This window comes from Alligator sinensis, unplaced genomic scaffold, assembly GCF_000455745.1.
Source record: "Alligator sinensis unplaced genomic scaffold, ASM45574v1 scaffold674_1, whole genome shotgun sequence".
NCBI classification, from domain to species: Eukaryota; Metazoa; Chordata; order Crocodylia; family Alligatoridae; genus Alligator; species Alligator sinensis.
Window position 1 is genome coordinate 878,321 of NW_005842032.1, and position 20,278 is coordinate 898,598.

Consider the following 20,278-nt stretch of genomic DNA (forward strand, 5'->3'; position numbering starts at 1 on the left):
TCAAACAGCAAGTTTAATAATGGCTCTGTAATGGCTCCAGTCATGAAAATATATAGTCATACAACTTTCTGAAATACTTTTAAAGAAATTCAGAACATGTAAACCCTTGTTCAGTGTGGATAACAATATTTCTTCTGAAAAGCACGTGTGTCTACAGCTGAGTCTTAACTGCAGAGAAACTTTGTTTTTAGAAAGGAAGCTGTAAAAAAAAGCCTGGAGCCTTTTCAAAGCAAACTATTTTGAACACGGGGAAAAAAACCCAACCCCCAAACAAAACCTTTTGATTTGAGACGGCCCAGGGTGGAGAAACAGAAAAGCTGCTTACAGTTTTCTCCACTCCCTCCCCCGCAACTTCTTCCTCAAAAATTGGTCTGAACCTCTGTTCAGGATGTGCCTTTTAAAACTGTTTTACAATTTCTGTACACTGGGCAACTGAATGCAAGTGAAAAAGAATAGACTAGACTGTGGAAACATCAGTTTCATAGTTGGTAGGGTAGGAAGGGACCTGAGCAGATCATCAAGTTGGACCCCCTGCCATGGCAGGAAAGAGTACTGGGCTCAAACAATCCCAGCAAGGTGTTCATCCAGCCTGCTTTTAAAGCCCCCCAGGGTAGAAGCCAGCACCACTTCTCTTGGAAGTTGGTTCCAGATCCTAGCCACCCTGACTGTGAAGTAGCGCCTCCTGATATCTAGCCTGAATCTACCCTCTGTCAGCTTGTGACTATTACTTCTAGTCACTCCTGGTAGCGCTCAGGGGAACAGGGACTCCCCCAATGCCTGCTGGTTCCCTCTCACTAGTTTGTAAATGGCCACTAGACCCCCCCTCAGCCTTCTCTTGTGGAGCCTGAACAGGTTCAGGTCCCCTAGCCTCTCCTCGTAGGGCCTACTCTGCTGCCCCCTGATCAGGCAGGTGGCCCTCCTCTGGACCCTCTCCATGTTGTCCACTTCCCTCCTGAAGTGCAGCGCCCAGAACTGGATGCAGTACTCCAACTGCGGCCTGACCAGTGTCACATAGAGGGGGAGGATCACCTCTTTGGACCTGCCTGAGATGCATCTGTGGATGCATGACAAGGTGCAGTTGGCCTTCCTGACCACGTCCCCACACGGTCGGTCCATGTTCATTTTGGCATCAATAATGACTCCAAGATCCTTTTCTGCCTCTGCACTGATGAGAAGGGAGTTCCCCAGCCTGTAGGTATGCTGCTGGTTCTTCCTCCCCAGGTGCAGTACTTTGCACTTGTCAGTGTTGAAACCCATCCTGTTGTCATCTGCCCACCCCTGTAACCTATCTAGGTCCGATTGCAGCCTATTCCTCCCTTCTAGCGTGCCCATTTCTCCCCACATCTTACTGTCATCTGCGGATTTGAACAGGGTGCTTTTTACCCCCTCATCCAAGTCGCTGATGAAGATGTTGAACAGTGCAGGCCCGAGGACCGAGACCTGCAGAACCCCACTGCCCACATCCCTCCAGGTTGAAAATGACCCATTCACCACCACTCTCTGGGTGCGGCCCTCCAGCCAATTAGTGACCCATCTGACTGTGTAGGTGTCAATGCCAGAGTCCCCTCGTTTTTTAATGAGAATGGGGTGAGAGACAGTGTCGAAGGCCTTCCTGAAGTCCAGAAAGACTACGTCCACTGCTACCCCTGTGTATAAGTATTTTGTGACCTGGTCATAGAAGGCCACCAGGTTGTTCTGACAGGACCTGCCTCTAATGAACCCATGTTGGTTGCCCCTAAGCATAATCTTCCCTGCTGGCCCCTCGCGGACATGCACCAGGAGAATTCTCTCAAAAAGCTTACCTAGGATCGAGGTAAGACTGACTGGCCTATAGTTTCCTGGGTCCTCCTTCCTTCCTTTTTTGAAAATGGGAACCACATTGGCCCTTTTCCAGTCCTTTGGCACAATGCCAGAACACCATGAGTGCTCGTAAAGCTGTGCCAGGGGTCCCGCAACGACCTCTACTAATTCCCTCAGCACTCTGGGGTGGAGATCGTCAGGACCTGCTGATTTAAATATGTCCAGTCCTTCCAGAAGTTCCTTGACTAGGTCCTCAGTGACCCTAGGCCTGGGTATGCCTCTCCTGGGTCCTAGGGGGGTCCTGGTGGGGGGAGGGGTGACCCGGGCCCTGCTCAGAAAAATGGAGGCAAAGAAATTGTAAATAGGTTAGCTTTGCTATCTGGTGCAACGACTAGATTTCCTAGCATGTCCTGCAGAGGCCCCACGTTACCCAGTACCTTCTTTTTACCCACTATGTATTTAAAAAAGGACTTCTTGTTGTCCTTCATCTGAGTAGCTAGTCCCAGTTCCATCTCCGCCTTGGCCTTCCTGACTGCCCCGAGTAACCAAGGTATAGTCCTCTCTGGTGATGGCCCCCACTTCCATTGGGTGTACGCCTCCTTTTTAGCTAGGAGACGTTCCCGTATGCTTTTGGTGAGCCATGGGGGCTCTCAAAGTCGCACATTTATTTTAAATTCAAACCTGTTTTCAAGTTACTGAATACTAGGAAAAAGTCCCAAACTACCCAGATTTGCATGTGCAATGTTTTTAAACTCTAATAAAATTATAAAAAAGGGAAACATTCAACATGTTGGAACAGCCAGTACTGGAGGTAGTATGATACACTGCTGAGGTCATGCAATTATTTAAGCCACTCTAAATTAAGAACATAACAATTGAGGCACATTTTTGGGCTGACTGTAGCTGACAAACTGTTCTGCATGTTTAATTCAATAAAGCATTGTTCTAAGGGCTACAGCAGCACCTAAGATTGCTACCTGTAAACAACGCATAGAATACTATTATTCACATGGACAAATACCTCACTGTTTGAACTTTCAACAAACGACCCTCCAAACATAGCAGACATCCATTCACAGCTACAGATCAGTAGAGGCTTATGGGCATTTATGCTTCCATCATCCAGCTTAAAAGTCACATCTGCCATGGAAACAAAGACATAATAAGTACAAATCCAGTGTTAAACATGCTAGAAACTCAAAGCACAGCAAAAAGCACTCACTTCTGAACATTTTAAGGTAGTGTTTCACTGTCTTTTTTTCAGTGTCTCAAAGTTTACAGAGGCAACTAAAAAAAAAAAATAAAAAAAAAATAATAAAAAAGGAAAGCTAAAACCTGACTGGGAGATACTAGATGCCCAGCACTGTTGAAAATCTGACCACTTGTTTAGCAAGCCAAGTATGGATTCTAAATAGCTAAACTTTTGGCTCCCAGTTTTGAAAAGGTTGCCTTCAGGTACTTTGCAAACTTTGCTCATTTCTCCTCTCCTAATCATTAGGAATATCCACTAGTTGGTGGAGTTATATTAGCATAATTGAGAGGAGTATCAGGATCTTTACTACAAGTGCGCATTTACTCACCAGAAAATGTCCCTTTGCAAAGGCACTCTTTTATTCGATTAGCCTTCCTGACATGAAATGCTTTAGTAATCTCTTGATTCATGAAGGCTTCTTTGTTCATAATATTTTCCACCATCATCCGTAAATCAAATACTTCTAAGATTTCAGCAATCTGAGCTAGCTTTGTTAGATCTTTTTCACTTTCATTCAGTTGCCCAGTGTACAGAAATTGTAAAACAGTTTTAAAAGGCCCAGCCTGAACAGAGGAATCCATTTTGACCACAGTTACAGGACACATTCTATTTGAGATAGGGTTGACTTGAATTTCTTTATGCATACTAACAAACCCTTTACCCCATGATGACAAAGCTTTTGTTGCAGAACTAGTGTCTTCAGCTTTCAATTCCAGCGTCTTTAAAGTGCCATCACTTTCTGGTGTTGGAAGTTTGGCATCAGACATTTTTAAGGTTGCCTCATCACTGTCATCATTTCTTCTAGACAGGAAGTCCCTACTGATGTGTTCCTTATTATACTGCATTTCAGTTAAGCCCGGAGATTCCTCACATTCCATTAAAAAAAGATCATAAAACTTTGAAGAGGAGGTAGCTAGGTAAATCTTGTGAGCAAAAATGTGATTCTGCTCCTGGAGAACAAACATGACATCTGCACACAAAGGACTGTCCAATAAATATCCAGCTTCATTCGTACTGGGTACAGGACACTCTGGGATTTTGATAACTGGAGGAGGTGCCTTGGGAGGTAGGAATGGAGCTTGAAGTAATGGTTTTTTAACCTTCTTCAAATGTGATTTCCAGAACTGCAGGTGTCTTCTGGAGATCAGTGCAGCTCTAATCGCATTATCAAAAACATCCTTAATTCCAAACTGGTCAAATACACTGGTTTCATAATATGGGATGCCAAGCTCCTTGGCAACCTCTCTGCCTCTTTCTGGTGGTAAAATGTCTCCCCTTTTTATAGGCCTAAGATTAAAACAAAATAAAAAAAAACACAAACCAGGACTGTCATGAACCACATTTGAAAAAGTTTAAATCCCAAAGGGCACATCTAAATATCTATCCCCTAGATTTATTATTTGTATTGCTCAGTTAATAAAAACAAAAACAGTATGATATGAAGATCTTTTAAGACATACAACTATTTTACTAGACGCACCAAAATATCTAGTTGAAACTCTGTTTAAATTTGGTAGATGCTTTGTGACATAATTGCATTACTTATAATGTCAAGCTATCTTGTATTCCCATCTTCTGTGGGGGGAGGATGTTTATAGGCCCTATATTTAAGTTTCCATTATAAATTATTTTCTGAAATCTGTTTTTGCATTGGGCCTTTGTTGCTTGCACTCCAAAGGAAAATTCTGGTATTCTGCTAAAATCATCATTGAACTTGAATATCAAAGAGAGCTGGGCCCAGACTGCTGCTGAAAAACTGACTGGGATCAGCTGCAGCAGAATGGGAGGGTGAGAGAGAGAGAGGGAGGGAGAGAGAGAGAGAGAGAGAGAGAAAGAGGAAATGTGTGGCTGGACTTTGCTCACACAGAATGAAGAAATTACATTTAAAACTAAACCTGTGAAACAAATATTGTTTTTATTGCAGATATCCAAAAGTTAGGAAATGTCAAGATTTACAGGTTCACAAGACATTTGAATTCAGCTCCCTGTGCACATGCACTGTGGTATAGAATTACATAGTATTTTTTTCTTTAAGACATTGGTCTCATTTAATACACAGCCTATATACAAAAAAGGGGCAGGTGAAGATTATACTGGCAATTATAAATACATTTGCCAAATGTATGCCTGATTCTGCTTCCTGAATAACTTAGGATGTTTTATGCATACCCATTTTCCTTTGTGGGTTACCTTCCTAAAAAAATACTTTGAGACACTTTTTTTTGTTAAAGCAGTAATTGGTATTAACCACAGTATATCACAGAGGTTCCCAAACTTTTTCTTATTGTGTACCCCTTCTAGATTTACCAGCTGCACCTGTAACCCAGCAGCATACATTTTATATTTCAACCCCTTAAATGCCAATTATTATTATAATGAAAATTGAATCCACCATTACATAATTTCTCCCATGTACCCCTCAGAGACATCTTGTGTACCCTGGTATATGATAATGGTAAGTCAATTAAGATGCCAAAATATGCATGTCAGACTAGACTGTTGTTACTCATTAGTATATAACACAGTAGTACCCAGACACCTTAGAGAAGTTCCCCAACTTACAAAGGCATTGTAGAAAACTGTAAGAGACAGTTTGTGTCAAAGAGTCTACCATGTAAATAGGCCAGAATAGAAGAAAAGTAGTATTTATTCTTAATTTATAGGATGTGAAACTGAAGTAAAGAAATCAGTGGGTTGTTTTCCTTTAAAAAGTAATATATTTGGTTAAAAGCATGATATTTTAAAAGTATTAATTTTGTTTAACCTTTACCTTGCTAAAGGCCGTCTGGCTCTATTAACAGCTTCAAGATCAGCATAACGGAGATCTAGCTGGCAGCCAACCAGTATAACAGGTGTGCGAGGACAGAAGTGCTTGATTTCTTGATACCACGTTGTTTTCACATGGTTCAGAGAATTAGGATTAGCAATTGAAAAACACAGAACAACTACATCAGACCTGGAATGACATCAAGAAGAATATGTGTATTTCCAAAACTGAATGCATCTTAGAAAATACACAAAGCTGAAATTCAATCAGTTCAAGCTGAAGCTATTCAACCACAAACAGCAAACAATGCAATAAAATTCAGATGTCAGAATACATCTCATCCATAGCATAGTTTGATAAAAGCTATACATTCCACCACAACAGCATATAAACACAATGTATCAGACTTAGGAAGCTTCCTTATTCCACAACAGATGTTAGCTCTGTGCAAGTACAAGGAAGACGTGCTCTACTCTAAAATTAAAGTTACCATAGTTAAGAGTTCACCATTCTATTTTTTAAACAGTAGTATATCTTCATACACAAAAACCTGTTTACTGAAAAGTCACTTTCACATTTTATGCAAGGATTCAGAACAGTCAAATGAGGAACCAAAACATATTCCTGAAATTGCAGGCAATGAATATATTTACCGTATGCTTTTATATACAATAATGCAATGACCTCACCCAACAATTACTGCACTGCAATAAGGTCTTCAATAAATAAAGTCATTAAACTCAAAACTGTTGTAGAATTTCCAGCCAGCACTGATCATTTCTTTAATGGAAGTTAAGATGAGTGCTTTAAAAAGGCATAATATAGTAAAACAGTTACCAATAAAGACAACGTTTGGTAACCTTTGTAGATTTTTAGGAAAAATTCTTTATCAAAAGAAATTGTTACACAGAAAGCGTATGCATGGATTAAGACTTTTTCCTGTAGCAAAAAATTGAGTAATGTATTCTCCCATATAACACATGTACCTTTCCCCCAAAAGCCAGATGCTGGAAATTAGAGTGTACATTTATTCCAGAGATATGGTAAGAGCAGGTTCTGCCACTTACCAGCTGAAACAGAAAATATGATCTGCAGGGACCCACAGGGAGCAGAACAATGAGCAGGCTCAACTCCCTAGCTACTGCTACTTAGTTACATACTACAAGGAAAGATTTTTCCCCTTCATTCTACTTTTTAAAAACAAGGTGTTGATTATATTCCAGGGCATGGTATATGCAAGAAAATATGGTACTTGTTTTATTTCACAGGTTCTTTTGTCATAAGGAGGGTCCAAATTTAGGAAAATTCTTCAGAATCTACTTGAGCATTTTCTTCAATTGAGTCTAAGCCACTATTCAAAAAGTTGAGAGACAGGTATCACAAACTGGCTCTTACCATTTGGCCCCTCAGCAAACAGATAAATATTGGAAGCAATTTGAATCTTATAGACTAGAGATTGTAAATGCCAAGAAAAATGCTGAATAGACTTTTAAAAAAGAATTGGGAGAAGGGGGAAATATTTTTTGCAGATGTTATCCCTGAAGAATTATCAGAAGCTAAATTCAGCCATAAACTGCTCATCTTGCTTCTATTAATCTTTAATTTAGCACAAATGTATTGTATCTGCAGTTTGGGTAATGAGCTAGATTGGTGAATCTCAACATTTTGCCTTTTAAATCGTTAATGCAATATGTTCTCAGTATAACTGCTTTCCATACTTTCACTCTCACTGAGGACACAAATATATCTAACCATTTCTGAAGCAAGCTACATGCATGAATATACTACTGGGAGCTTACAGTTAATGCAAGAGAAGTGGTCTTGCATTTAGTTTATATCTGATATAAAATTACAGCACATCCATAATGTCAAGAGAAAATGCACTTTAAATTTGAATAAGTTATCAGTTAAACAAAGGGGGGTATATGTCAAATACACTAACCTTTCACAACTTTGGGGATTTGCTTCAAAATCACACGATCTCAAGTACAATGGGCTTGAGAATCAAATCTAGTCTCTAGTGATAATTTGTCCAGATGACAAAGCAACCACAAAATTTTGCAGATAGGAGTAACCACAGTAAGGTGAAGAGTTACCGGGGGAGAGGAGTTTGCATTTGGCTACCACATAATGTCAGGCTCTTATATCTCTTTTCATTGCTTAAATTTACACTCATTTGAAGTGGCAGAAAGATAATTAAGAATATCTGACACTTTACTATGAATAAATATCTGACCATTAAAAATTAGTTTTAGATTTTACAGTGCAGCTGGTCAGGATGTTTCTCTCAGCCTGCTGGTCATAGGTTACCACTATAACTCTCATGACATTAAAAACTTATTGGGTGCTGTCCCAGGGGCATAAGTGCGGGGGCCCATACCCCAGAAAATGAAGATTACTTACCCACTTTAGGGCTCTGGACTCCAGAAAAGAGACGCTGACAGGAAAATCCTGCACAGTTTGTCAGCCACATCTATAAACAGCTGGGGCCGGCGGGTGATGTTACGGATGATCATGGCCAACCAGGATAAAAGCCGGCACCAGCTGGGAGCTGGGGAGAGCAGGAGAGGCAGCAGGAGCTGCGGATGCTCTCCACACTGGCAGCGATCAGTGCCGGCAGAACATAGAGACGCTGATCAGGCAGGGATACCCAGGCAGCAATGGCTGCTGAAGAACCCCACGCGGGTCACGGGCAGAACCAGCGTGTGGGGGGAGACCCCACTCCAGGAAGAGCCAGGAGAAGATTGGGAAGCAGACAACACCCCCCGCACCGGGCATGTATGGACTGGGTCGGGGGAGGATAATTAGCCGTGAGACAGAAGTCCAGGAAGCTCTCAGTCAGGGCAGAGAGCCAAACAGTGTCGAGGGACACTGCTAGGCACAGGCTTTAGGCAAAGTCCATCTAATAAGGCTGTCCAGCCTGATCCTAAGTTTTCCTTTTACGTACCTGCCTTTATTTTCTTTCCAGTATGGTTTTCTCCTTTTCTTACCTACTAACCTTTGCCTGCTCTTCTGTTGCCTTCTATCTTTCTTTGTACTTCTTATTTTGTTGACTACTCATCAGTGTGGGGCCCAGGTGGCAGCCAGACACCAAGGACTGTTCACGAAAAGCAGCAGTGGGGGGTGTTTAAGGTAGATGAGCTTTAGATAAAGCATCCTTGCCGCCATTTTGAAGCATGGGGACACTGCTCCACAAGACATGGAGGCAGGCTGGAGCGCAGTAATTACCACACTCCAACAGATTTGATTAACTGAGTCTGTTCCAATGCACTGTACTTACAGAGCACTGGAGCAGCCTCTGTGCTCGAGTATATTTTCTACCTGGATGAACCATCTAATAGGTACCAACAAGATCTTGCATTGTGATGAGAACCTTGTTCCTCCTGTTATTGTAGGACAATTGCTATTTTTGTTGGAAATTACAGGATCTGACTTATTTTCTCATACTCCTCATAGAGTAAAAAAAAAAAATTATGGGAAAGTACATGCATTTTTTAAATTGTAGTGCCTAAAATCCCCAGTTGGGTCCTCACTGTCTTTGTGCTGTACAAACCCATAGTAAGAAACTGTTTCTATCCATAAAGAGCTAGAAATATTAACAGAAAAGACAGAAGCAAGAGAGAGTTGCTGAGTACACTTGACAGGCCAGGGCCAAAGCTGAGAACAAAATCCAAGTTTGTTGATTCCCAAGTAGACAGAAAAGTCCTGACTACTGTACTCCTTTGTGTATAGTACAGTTTGAACCAGCAAAATAGCTATGTGAGGGGTAAAATGTGGGGCAATACTTGATTTGGGCAATTTAAATCTTATGTTTCTAATTCAAGAGGCTAAAAATTTATCCCATGTGTCCCAAATAAAAAATGTACAGCTTAATTTATTAATAAAATGGAGAAAGTCTGATTTAAAACCATGCCTTGACATCTCCACACATTACAAGCTACAACCGCATTTGTTTAACTTACCTGAGGTCACTTAACTGTAAATAATTTTTTTTTAAATGTATTTTAAATCCATTTCTATGCGCTTTGCTTACCTTTGCTGTTTCTTTCTCAGCTTGAACAATGATAAAAGACAATCTGTTTCATTTCTATGTATAGTCAGCTTTTATTCTACCTGTATCTTCAGTATATGGAGCTTAAACACTAGATAATTTTTAGTGAATACAAACAAAAAACCCTACCAAAGTACAGTTATAGTTCATGAAGACATCTAAATTTTAAATATATAACATTTTGACATTTGATAATGAATATTGAATATTAAATACTAATTTAGAACTTCTTCACAGAACTATCCATAGGGTACCAGGAAACATGGATGGGTAACATGCAAGGTACCGGTCTATGTAGATTGTTTTCAAATACTAACAGAAAGCATATAATTATACTATTATATATCCTGAAATGCGATGTGAAATGATGTAATAAAGTTAAGTACTGCCAGAGACCCAAAGAGGAAACTGCAACAATTCAGTCTATGATCTTGGACATTCAAAACTGCTTCCTTTGTGTCTTCAGAATACGAACATACTACTGCAGGTGTGTAACCAGACAATTTATTTTGTGGATTTACCAAAAGTTAAGAGATAAATATGAACAAAGCTTTATGGTTTGCAACTACATTCTTATAATCAAACCCCATAATTACTGGCCCTGAGTGGCACCAATAATTGCAAATCAGTTAACACACGTGCTTGGAAGGATCTGCCTGTTCTGCCAAAAATATCAGAATAACTTGTTTCCATGCTCCCAGGCTGCTGGACAAGAGAAAGCGCAACATAAATCTAAAGAACTTGACAGATGTAAGTTGTGAATATTTCCTTCACATTTACACTTAACAACTGTTGGCCACCAACTGATCCACCAAATACTGCAAAGCATTCTACATGGCACTATGCAAGAAAATATTTTCCTCCCTCCCCAAAGTTCTCTGCCTGAAATATTCCAATTTACTAATATTTAGGGTGATTTTTCTCTTGCAGGCTTCAGGGGTGAGAAGCAGCATCCTAAGCACTGGTATTTATGCAGAAGGTAGGGTTGTATTTAAATTTATTTTTTATCTCTCACTTGTTCTGTTCTGTTTTTCAGGTGAGGAGGAGCCATTAGGCTTAATTAGATCAAAGACCACTAGGGCCCTGGACTGGATCTTTTCAAATACTGGCTATCTGAAATGAGAAACAACAGGGTTTTTTGTTTTAGAGAGAGCGAGAGAAATATTTGTGTTACTTGGTTTCTAAGAAATTGCTATGCTATATCACTAGAGTAAACTCGCTGACCTGACAACCCTATCTTCAAGCATGCTGTTCTGCTCAAGTGCATGGGCTTCCTAAATCTGCAGCAAGTATGACCATGTGAGTGGGGCTAATTAGGGTGGCACAGGTTAAATGCGACTGTCAGTCACTAGTACTAATTACCCCACCACAAGTATTGGGTAAACCAGGCACAATGCTCCCAGTTAAGAAGGTCCGCCCAGAGAAGTGTAATATGTTTGAAGAGGCCACCAGGAGGGGGTAAGTTCACAGTACAGGAATAACTTTATGGACATAGAATACTTATTAAACAAATTAAAATCTAAGACACACTGATCTATGTAGTTATATCAAAGTGTTCAATAGCAAAAGCTCTGAACTGTACAAACAGGGAGCAATTTAATTTTAAATAGAGAGGTATTCTTTCTGTAGTCAGGAAAAGAACAGGAACTGTATCCACAAATGCTGTTATGCCGTCAGGCAGTGCAATTTTCGAAGCTCTTAGGGGACAAGCTGCATATAGTCTTGTGTCTACACTACGGTCATAGCAGAGTCTGCAGTATATGGCAGACTTACCCAAGTTAGCTTAGACACCAGTGGCACTAATAGCAACTAACTGCCCAGTATGCACCTTGGGTACATTTTACTGCTTGCATTTCATGCTGTTCCAGTGCCTTGTTCCAGTTCCAGTGCTGGGGTGCCTTGAGATCCTTTCTAGGGTGCAGCACAATTTTAATACTAGTAGGCTTATCATTTCTAATAGGAAACCGATGCATAAGGCCCCAACATTTCTACTCCTCATTTTAGGCAGAGTTCCATGAAGGCATTATTGTTTAATAAAGTGATTTATGAAAGGACTAGAACTGTTGTTGAGTCTGAGTTGCATGATTTGGCCCCATAAATAAGAACTTTACCAATGCCTATAAGTGCTTTGATTTGCTAAGAAAACAAGCTGCATATTAAAATGTACAGTAGAAATTTAAAGAAAACCACATCGAACACATCTTTATTACTCGAGCATTTAATTTGGTCTGAAGATGCTGCTGAAATCATTATCCATGTGGGTTGTTAGTGTGCGGGCCGGGAGCGGTCCGAGGCTTTCGGGGGCGCGCGGCGGGCTGTGGCCAGCAGCCCTGGCACGTGGGTCGGGGAATTCGGCACGGCGGACTAGAATTAGGCACGGACGCATAGAGGTTGATTAAAGATTATTTTACTTACACCGTAGATGGTCGCGGTGCAGGCAGGAAAACTTGCTTGCGTTGCAGTTACAGATAGAAAAGAAGAAGAGCGGACAAGAGTTCTAACCGCGAACTCTGGTCCAAGGCCAGCTGAGAGCTCTAGAACCGCGAGCCCGTCGAATCAACCAGACGAAATAACCCGAGAAGAGCTCTGGATACCACGATGAGAGTCCAAAAGGTGACTCTCCACGAAAGCACGCAGGGAAGGGTACGTCGAGGGATCAGGCGGCGACGGGGAGGGGCTAGAAGTTGATCAGGCCCCTATATCCTTCTTAAGGCACACGCTGGGTTCGTTAAGCTCCAAAGCGCGCTTAGAGTTCTTCACGAGATGTGAAGTCCTCCTTCTCCTCCTCCAACTTGGGCGGAAACCGCTCAAGCCTCTTATACGACTAGCAAGCCAATCGCTAGCCGCCACGTGGGAATAATTTAGAAACAGCCAATAGTGGGACACAAATTTACATACGGGTCTGCAGTGCCGAAGCGCACACACAATCATACCCTTTGGGTCATGACAGTTAGTCTTATCATTTAACCCCAAATGAGGGGCCTCTGTCTTACTGCCTATTGTCCTTTGATAGCTAATAAAGGAGTAATGGTGTTGGATCTTGAAGGGGGCTTGCTCAGGAAGGGGATAAAGCTGTGATGAGGGGAAGGTTGGGACATCTAAAAGGAGGTAAGATAAGGTAAAAATCCTGTCTCAGTAGCACTGGCTGACCTGGAAATCAATGCAGAGGAAGAACTCAAGAGGGAAAAACAAGTTTAAACATTTTAGTCATGTCATCTTTCCTTTTTCGAGGACAAGTCAAAAGCATTCTGTTTATTTTTAGATGGCTTATGATGATATCCAGGAGTCAGATTTGACAGAATGAGTTTATGAGGAGATGAACTACATTTTATTTTAGTACAATGTTACTTAAAAAAAATGTACCCAGAGCAAGTTTCTTTCTCTCTCTCTCTCTCTCTCAAGAGCTGGTTGGGGAGGGGGAAGGGTTGCGGAAACTAAATAGTTAATTTCTTCTGTTACTGGTCTTAATTTTTTCCTACTCTGAGGGTTAGCTTTGTTTCTGAGAGAAGCTACAGAAGTGCCAGACTACTGTGAGGGAGGTTTTTCAGACAAGTTTTGTAGAGCTAAGAATTCCGAGTAACTTCAGACAACAATTTTGCCCCTTTAAAAGTTTATGTGAATGGCTGAATCCTCTGAAGTCCATTCACCATAAATAAAGCATTATATTCCCTCAAGCATGGATTGTTTTGTGCTACAGGCACCATCCCCACACTTTTCCCCTTGGCTTTATAACATCTTTCAAATCCTGCATCGCAGCTACAAGTCTTGTGACTGAAGTGTGATTAGAGATGATGGGAATTATTTTTAGGATCCACTGACATAACGCCTTAAGTGTTAAGAGAGGTTAAGTCTTTTCCTCAGCCTGGACTGTACATATCAGCTCCACAAAGCTTCCAAGCTGAAAGACTGAAGCCAAGAATTAAATGTAGGATCTCCTTTATGGCAATGCAAAATACTACTGCTATTCCACTACACCATCTCAGACACAATTTTAAAGTTTTACTAAATGATATATTTTTCCATGCATGCATCTCTCAGAGCTCAAAATAAATTGCACAGATAGCTATAAAGCAAGGCAGAGAATGTACTTTAAGTGGATTCAGAGTTTAGTTAATGCAGTAGCCGCTACCACATGACATGGAAAGGATTTCATAAGTGATGGATGAGCGTAACAAAATGACCTGAAGATGAAAGACTTGTGTACACACGCTCACAACAGATGGGAGGCCTGGTGAACTAAAACGCAAGGAGTGCCCTGACCTGCAAGGGACAAAAGATATCCAAATAAGACAGGGCAAGATCATGCACTGCCCTGTAGGTGAGCAGGAGAATCAATTCTATACTTTACCCAGAGCAGTGAAGCTTCTTAAACACGGTTGTAATGTGCGAAACTGTCAAAATGTCCTGAAATATATTCAGATTTTGTGGTGAGTAGCATGCAGAACTACTTCTAAAATGTCTTTCATTTCATTTTCAGTCAAAAGCAACACCAATAAAAGTAAACTGTTTTTTTAAATATATTATTTACTTCAGTGCTAGGATTAAAAATGGAATTAGCCTTTTCTGCTTGTTCTTTATTATGCACATCATACTAGAATTTACATTTTTTAAGCCTCCGCGGTATTTTCTCTGCACTTGCAGGAACACAGTGGAGGATATATGGAGAACTACAGATGACTACTGTAGCATCATAAAAATGACTAGAATATTTCATCTCCCACTGTAATTACCTGCAAGATCTATTGTTTCAGTACAAATACCTAAGAAACAAAATATCAAGGGGAAATCAACTTTTTAAATTTAAGGGGTTGTTTATATAATCTTGGCTTTTGATTAATTTTACCTCTGTCTCTAGGATCTAGATTTAGGGTTAATCATGACAGCAGCTTAATCTTTTACCTACGGAAAAGGTCATCTTAGCACCAAACACAGAACTTTGATAATGAATCAATCAATCTGCAAATTATCAGAACTTTGTTCCTTGCCCAAATTCTGCACTCCTTAACTGAGTAAAACTCCCAGTGACTTCAGAGACGGTTTACACATAATTCAACTCCAGAGTAGGCCTGCGCGAAGTGGCTAGTATTCACTTTGGATTCGGATTTGGCCAATTCAGGAGGCAGTGATTCGATCTGGTGATCTAAATCACTGTCCCAAATCGATTCAGCCGAATCTGATTTGGAGATTTGGCTGCAGCCATATCACACAGGCCCCATCCCTCCCCACTTTCAATAGCTGCCCCGCCTGCTCCAGCTCCCAACTCTTTGATAAAAAAAAGCCCCAACTCACTGGCTCCTGCCCGGCAGGGGGTGGATCCCCACTGCTTCCCACTGCCCCACATGGGGGGGCTCTGCTATGAGCCCCCGCCCGCTGTCTTAGCCCTACCCCCTATGGCTGCCCCTCCTGCCCCAGCTCCTAGCCCTTAAAGAAAAAAAAAAAACAACCCTGGACTCTCTGACTGCTGCCCGGTGGGAAGCGATTCCCCGCTGCACCACACTGCCCCATGCTGCATGGCAGGGCTCTTCCATGAGCCCCATGAAGCCCCAAGGCTGCTGTAGAAGCCAGTGAGTGCAGGGTTTTTTTTGTTGCTGTTTTTGTTTTATAATGGGCCGGGAGCTGGGCAGCCATGGGGGGGCTGGGAGAGCAGGCGAGGGTTGGGGGGCTCGTGGCAGAGCCCCCTATACAGTGTGGGGCAGTGGGGGGCAGCAGGGATTGCCCCCCCTGCCCGGCAGCACCAGGTGGGGGTTTTTTTTTGTTAAACAACCAGCTGGGGCAGACGGGGAAGCCATGGGGGGAGGGAGGGCAGGGGCATCAGGCAGGGGTCCCACCATGGTCCCCTCCCCCCTCCTTCAGCCTTCCCTCCCTCACCCCCTACTTACCAGCTTGGAGTCTGAATCCAGCTCCCTGCTGCAGCGAGCAGGGACTGTCCAAATCACTGAAGCTCTCCGAATCGATTCATAGAGCTTCGAATCAATTTGGACCTTTTAAACGGTCCCCTGATTCTATTTGGATTTGGCCACCGAATCGGGCCGAATCTCCTCCAAACTGAATCAGGACCTAAAGCTTCGTATAGCCCTACTCCAGAGTTCTTGACTCAATATATCTTTTTTCTTAAAAAATATAAAGAGCTTGCATACTGTGTTCTTAACTCACAAACAAAAACACTGCATTAAAATATAACTCCAGAGATAAGGGTGGCTTGAAGCTAAAGGACACTTATTTGTTCTTCATATCAGACACCAAGAATGGGTTTGTGGCAAGATTAGACACAAGGCCTTAGTATAGACTCCAAGGTGGAGAACAAAAAACAAAACGGCATCCAGAAAGATAGCATGTGACAGGACCAACCTGGGACACATTATTAGACTAGCCTAGGGCAAACTCCCGTGCTCGCAATGTTACAGGAAAAGCTTGATAAGGAACTGGATAACAATTAAATGTTTTTGTGGAGACACATATTCAATTGTCTGCTACCTGTAGGCAGAAAGATAAAGTTATGGTAAAAAAGAAACGCGAAAAATAATGGATAATAGGAAGTGGGCATTTCAGATTAATTTTGCTGTCACTGCAAGTAGTTGCTTTGTAGCTAAGGACAATATTTAGATGACATCTCTCTAAACAGATATAATAAACTTGGATCATCTGCCCCGGGGGAACAGAACAGAAAGACTCAACAATAAATTAATCAAAAAAGGCTGATAGTACTAACCAGCAATTTCTAGTAGAGAAAGTATTCAGTTTACAAGAGATAAGGAAAAGATTAGATATCAAATTAGCTGAAGTAAAAGTATTAAGAAGGGGAAAAGAAAAAACTGCCAGATGAGGATGAAATGATAGAAAACAAATCTAAAAGGAAGTTGTACAGAACCGGTACTACAATGGGGCAAGCACAATTCTGGCAATGGTGTCATGAAGAACCTGAGTCATAGTAGGAAGACTGCAAATGGATGAAGAGAAAGGCAAATAAGTTAAAAAAGAGAAACTGATTTTTAAAAGCAACACTACACATGTTGATGTTGTATAGGAAGCCAGATAGGAAAAAGCTGGGAAAGACAAAACAAACAAGTCAGATGCATTTTGATGACAGAATCGGGGCTGTAGTGTGGCTTCATCATAAAAGTTTTTCCATTTTTGAGAATGAAAAATGAGCTTGTCTGTGCTATTGCCAATGACAGTTTCTATTTAATTGTTTTAGATAACTGTTGCCATGAACATAAACTGGTTAATCCCAGAGCAATGGACAAATTGACAGATTCATAGACATTAGGGCTGGAAGGGACCTTGAAGATCATTAAGTCCAGCCCCCTGCCCCAAGGGCAGGAAGTCAGCTAGGGTAAAAGGATCCCAGCAAGATAAGCGTCCAATCGTTTCTTGAATGAGTCCAGAGTACATGCCTGCACCACTTCTGGAGGGAGTTTATTCCAGGCCTTGGGGGTCAGACAGTAAAGAAGTTTTTCTTTCTGTCCGGACTAAAATGGTCATGGTGGAGTTTATGACTGTTGGTCCTTGTTATTCCTTGGGGTGCTGTGGTGAACAGATGTTCCCCCAGATCCTGATGAACACCTCTTAAGTACTTAAGGCAGCCACCAGGTCACCCTTGAGCCTGCACTTTTCCAGGCTGAAGAGTTCCATGGCTCTCAGCCTCTCATCATAAGGCCTGTTCTCTTGCTCTCTGATCATACGCGTGGCTCTCCTCTGGACTCTCTCAAGCTTCTCAACATCCTTCTTGAATTTTGGAGCCCAGAATTGGATGCAGTACTCCAGCTATGGTCTCACCAAGGCTGAGTATAGCGGGAGGATGACATCCTGAGATTTACGTGAGACGCATCTATGATGCAAACCAGAGTTTTGTTTGCTTTACCAGCTGCGACATCACATGGGTGGCTCATGTTCATCTTGCGGTCAATCATGACCCCCAAGTCTCTTTCAGCCGTGGTGCTAGCGAGCGTAGCACTGCCGAGCCTATAAGTGTGCTGCAGGTTTTTTCCCCCACCCAAAGTGGAGTACCTTGCATTTTTTGGTATTGAACATCATCAGGTTTATATCTGCCCACTTACTAAGTTAATCCAAGTCAGCCTGGATCACTAGCGTATCCTCAGGTGTGGACGCTATGCCCCAAAGTTTAGTGTCATCGGCGAACTTGGCCAGTGCACTTCTGGCACCAATGTCCACATCGTTGATAAAGATATTAAAGAGAACCAGTCCAAGGACAGAGCCCTGGGGAACACCACTGATCATGGAACACCATAATGATTCGCTTCCATAGACTACTACTCTCTGGGTCTGACCTCAGAGCCAATTTCCCAGCCACTGAACTGTGGTGTAGCCGAGGCCACAGTTGGCCGATTTTTCCGTGAGGAGATCATGGGACACCAGATCAAAGGCTTTTTAAAAAGTCCAGATATATGATGTCAATCGATTCTCCCTTGTCCAGGTGATATGTCACCTAGTCATAGGAGATGAGATTGATCGGGCAAGACATACCTGCAACAAACCCATGCTGGCTGTCCCTCAGGATGTTGCCATCAGCCAGCTTATCAAGAAGGGTCTCTTTGATAATTTTCTCCAGAATCTTAATGGGGAGTGAGGTCAAGCTAATTGGCCTGTAATTCCCGGGATCTACTTTCCGCCCTTTCTTGAAGATGGGTACCACATTGGCCTTCTTCTAGTCTTCAGGTACTTCACCTGAGCGCCATGAGTTTTTGAATATTTTTCCAATGGTTGGGCTATGACACCTGCCAGCTACTTGAGTACTCTAGGGTGTAGTCTGTCAGGACCAGCTGACTTGAAGATGTTCAGCCTTGCAAGGTGTTTCTTTACAAAGTCTACACCGATGCTAGGTATAAAGACCATGGCTGTCCCGCATCATGCTAGGTAGGGCGGTCCCTCTGGGCTGATGAAAGACCAACGTGAAGTACCCATTAAGCAGGTTGGCTTTTTCCTGGGTGTCGGTTATCAGTTGTCCCTTTTGGTTCAGCACTTTGCTTTTTTTCCCCCGACTCCCTATACATCTGAAAAAGGACTTTTTATTATCCTTGATATGTGAAGCCAGATGGAGTTTGGTTGCAGCCTTGGCTTTCCTGATCTGCTCCCTGCACGCACGGACCAGTGCTGAGTACTCCTTGGTGGTGACTCCAGCCTTCCATCCTTTAAGTCTCCCTTCTTAGGTGAAGGAGGTCCTCAAGTTCCCTGCTGAGCCAAGGATGTTGCTGTGCCCTTTTGCTACCCTTCCTCCAAGATGGGACGGGCAACTCTTGTGCTGTCAGGATCGCTCCCTTCAGGAGCAACCACTCCTCTTGGACTCCTCTTCCTGTCGAGCCATGGTCCCTTAGGGCCTCGACAATGAGCCTCCTGAGTTTGTCAAAGTCAGCTTTCCTAAAGTCGAGGACTTCTGTATTGCTGACTGACTTCCCAGCTTTGCGATAGATAGTAAAGGTGATCAGGTTGTGGCCACTATCACACAGCTTTCCATCAATTCTTAGGTCACTGACTAGATCATCCCCTTTGGCCAGTACCAGGTCCAGCAATGCTTTACATCTGGTCAGCCTATAGACTTCTTGAGTCAGGTAGAGCTCATCCACACTCGTGAGGAAGCTTTGTGATAGATCGGATTTGGCCAAGTGCTCTTCCCATGAGGGTAGTTAAAGTCTTCCATGACAACCAAGCACCGAAAGCGTGCAGCCTCAGCCAGTTCCTTGGCCAATTCCTGGTCTAGCTCTTGTTTCTGGTTAGGAGGTCTGTAGTAGACTCTTACCATGATGTCCCCTGTGCCACATTCCCCATGTATTTTTACCCAGAGGGACTCCAGACGTCCTCCCTGGGTGCCAATGTCAATTTGCAGGGACAGGTAGCTTTTTTTGACAGAGAGAGCTACACCCCCACCGCTTTTTTCTGCACGATCTTTTCTGTACAGGGTATAGCCTCCATACCTGTGGCTTAGTCATAGGTGGAGTCCCAGCAGGTCTCCGTTATCCCTATGAGATAGTAGTGCACTTGGTCTGAACTGGATAGCTGTTTCGGTTTATATCCCTTTCTTCACATGCTCATAGGGCGTGTCCAGATCAGCCTGCATGTGTCTCACGCAGCATCTCAAACTCCTTTGAGACACTGCAAGAGGCATGTGCAAAAACAAGAAAACATTCCCCGTGTTGCAAATTTGCAGCGCAGGGGCAAAATTAGACTCCTGGATTCCAGGGGTCAAAAAAACCTGCAGACAAAAAAATGCAGGTCAGGGGACCATGCCCAGGGCCATGCCTTGAGGCAACCAGAGGCTGGGTCCTCCATAGAGATGCTCTGGCTGCCAGAGTGTCTAATGGTTGGCTCTTGATCTGGTTCTGAAGCACGCTGGGTCCAGCAGCCTGGGTCCAGCTCCCTGCTTCTGACACAGTGCCTGCCCAGCATGAGCAGG

At 42.7% G+C, this 20,278-nt stretch overlaps 1 protein-coding gene across 7 annotated transcripts in view; it reads right to left on the minus strand.

Moving 5' to 3' along the window:
* RHOBTB1 (Rho related BTB domain containing 1) overlaps nucleotides 1-20,278 on the minus strand; it is an 82,768-nt gene that overhangs the window by 22,698 nt on the left and 39,792 nt on the right. For 6 of the 7 annotated variants that reach the window (XM_025202625.1, XM_006022355.2, XM_025202623.1 and 3 more), the window contains 3 exons: nucleotides 5,823-6,008; nucleotides 3,381-4,339; nucleotides 2,822-2,940 (listed from right to left, as the gene is read on the minus strand). In XM_025202625.1, the coding sequence (XP_025058410.1) occupies nucleotides 2,822-2,940; nucleotides 3,381-4,339; nucleotides 5,823-6,008 (1,264 nt within the window). The remainder of the gene's footprint in view (nucleotides 1-2,821; nucleotides 2,941-3,380; nucleotides 4,340-5,822; nucleotides 6,009-20,278) is intronic. The other variant, XM_025202627.1, reaches the window with a different exon arrangement.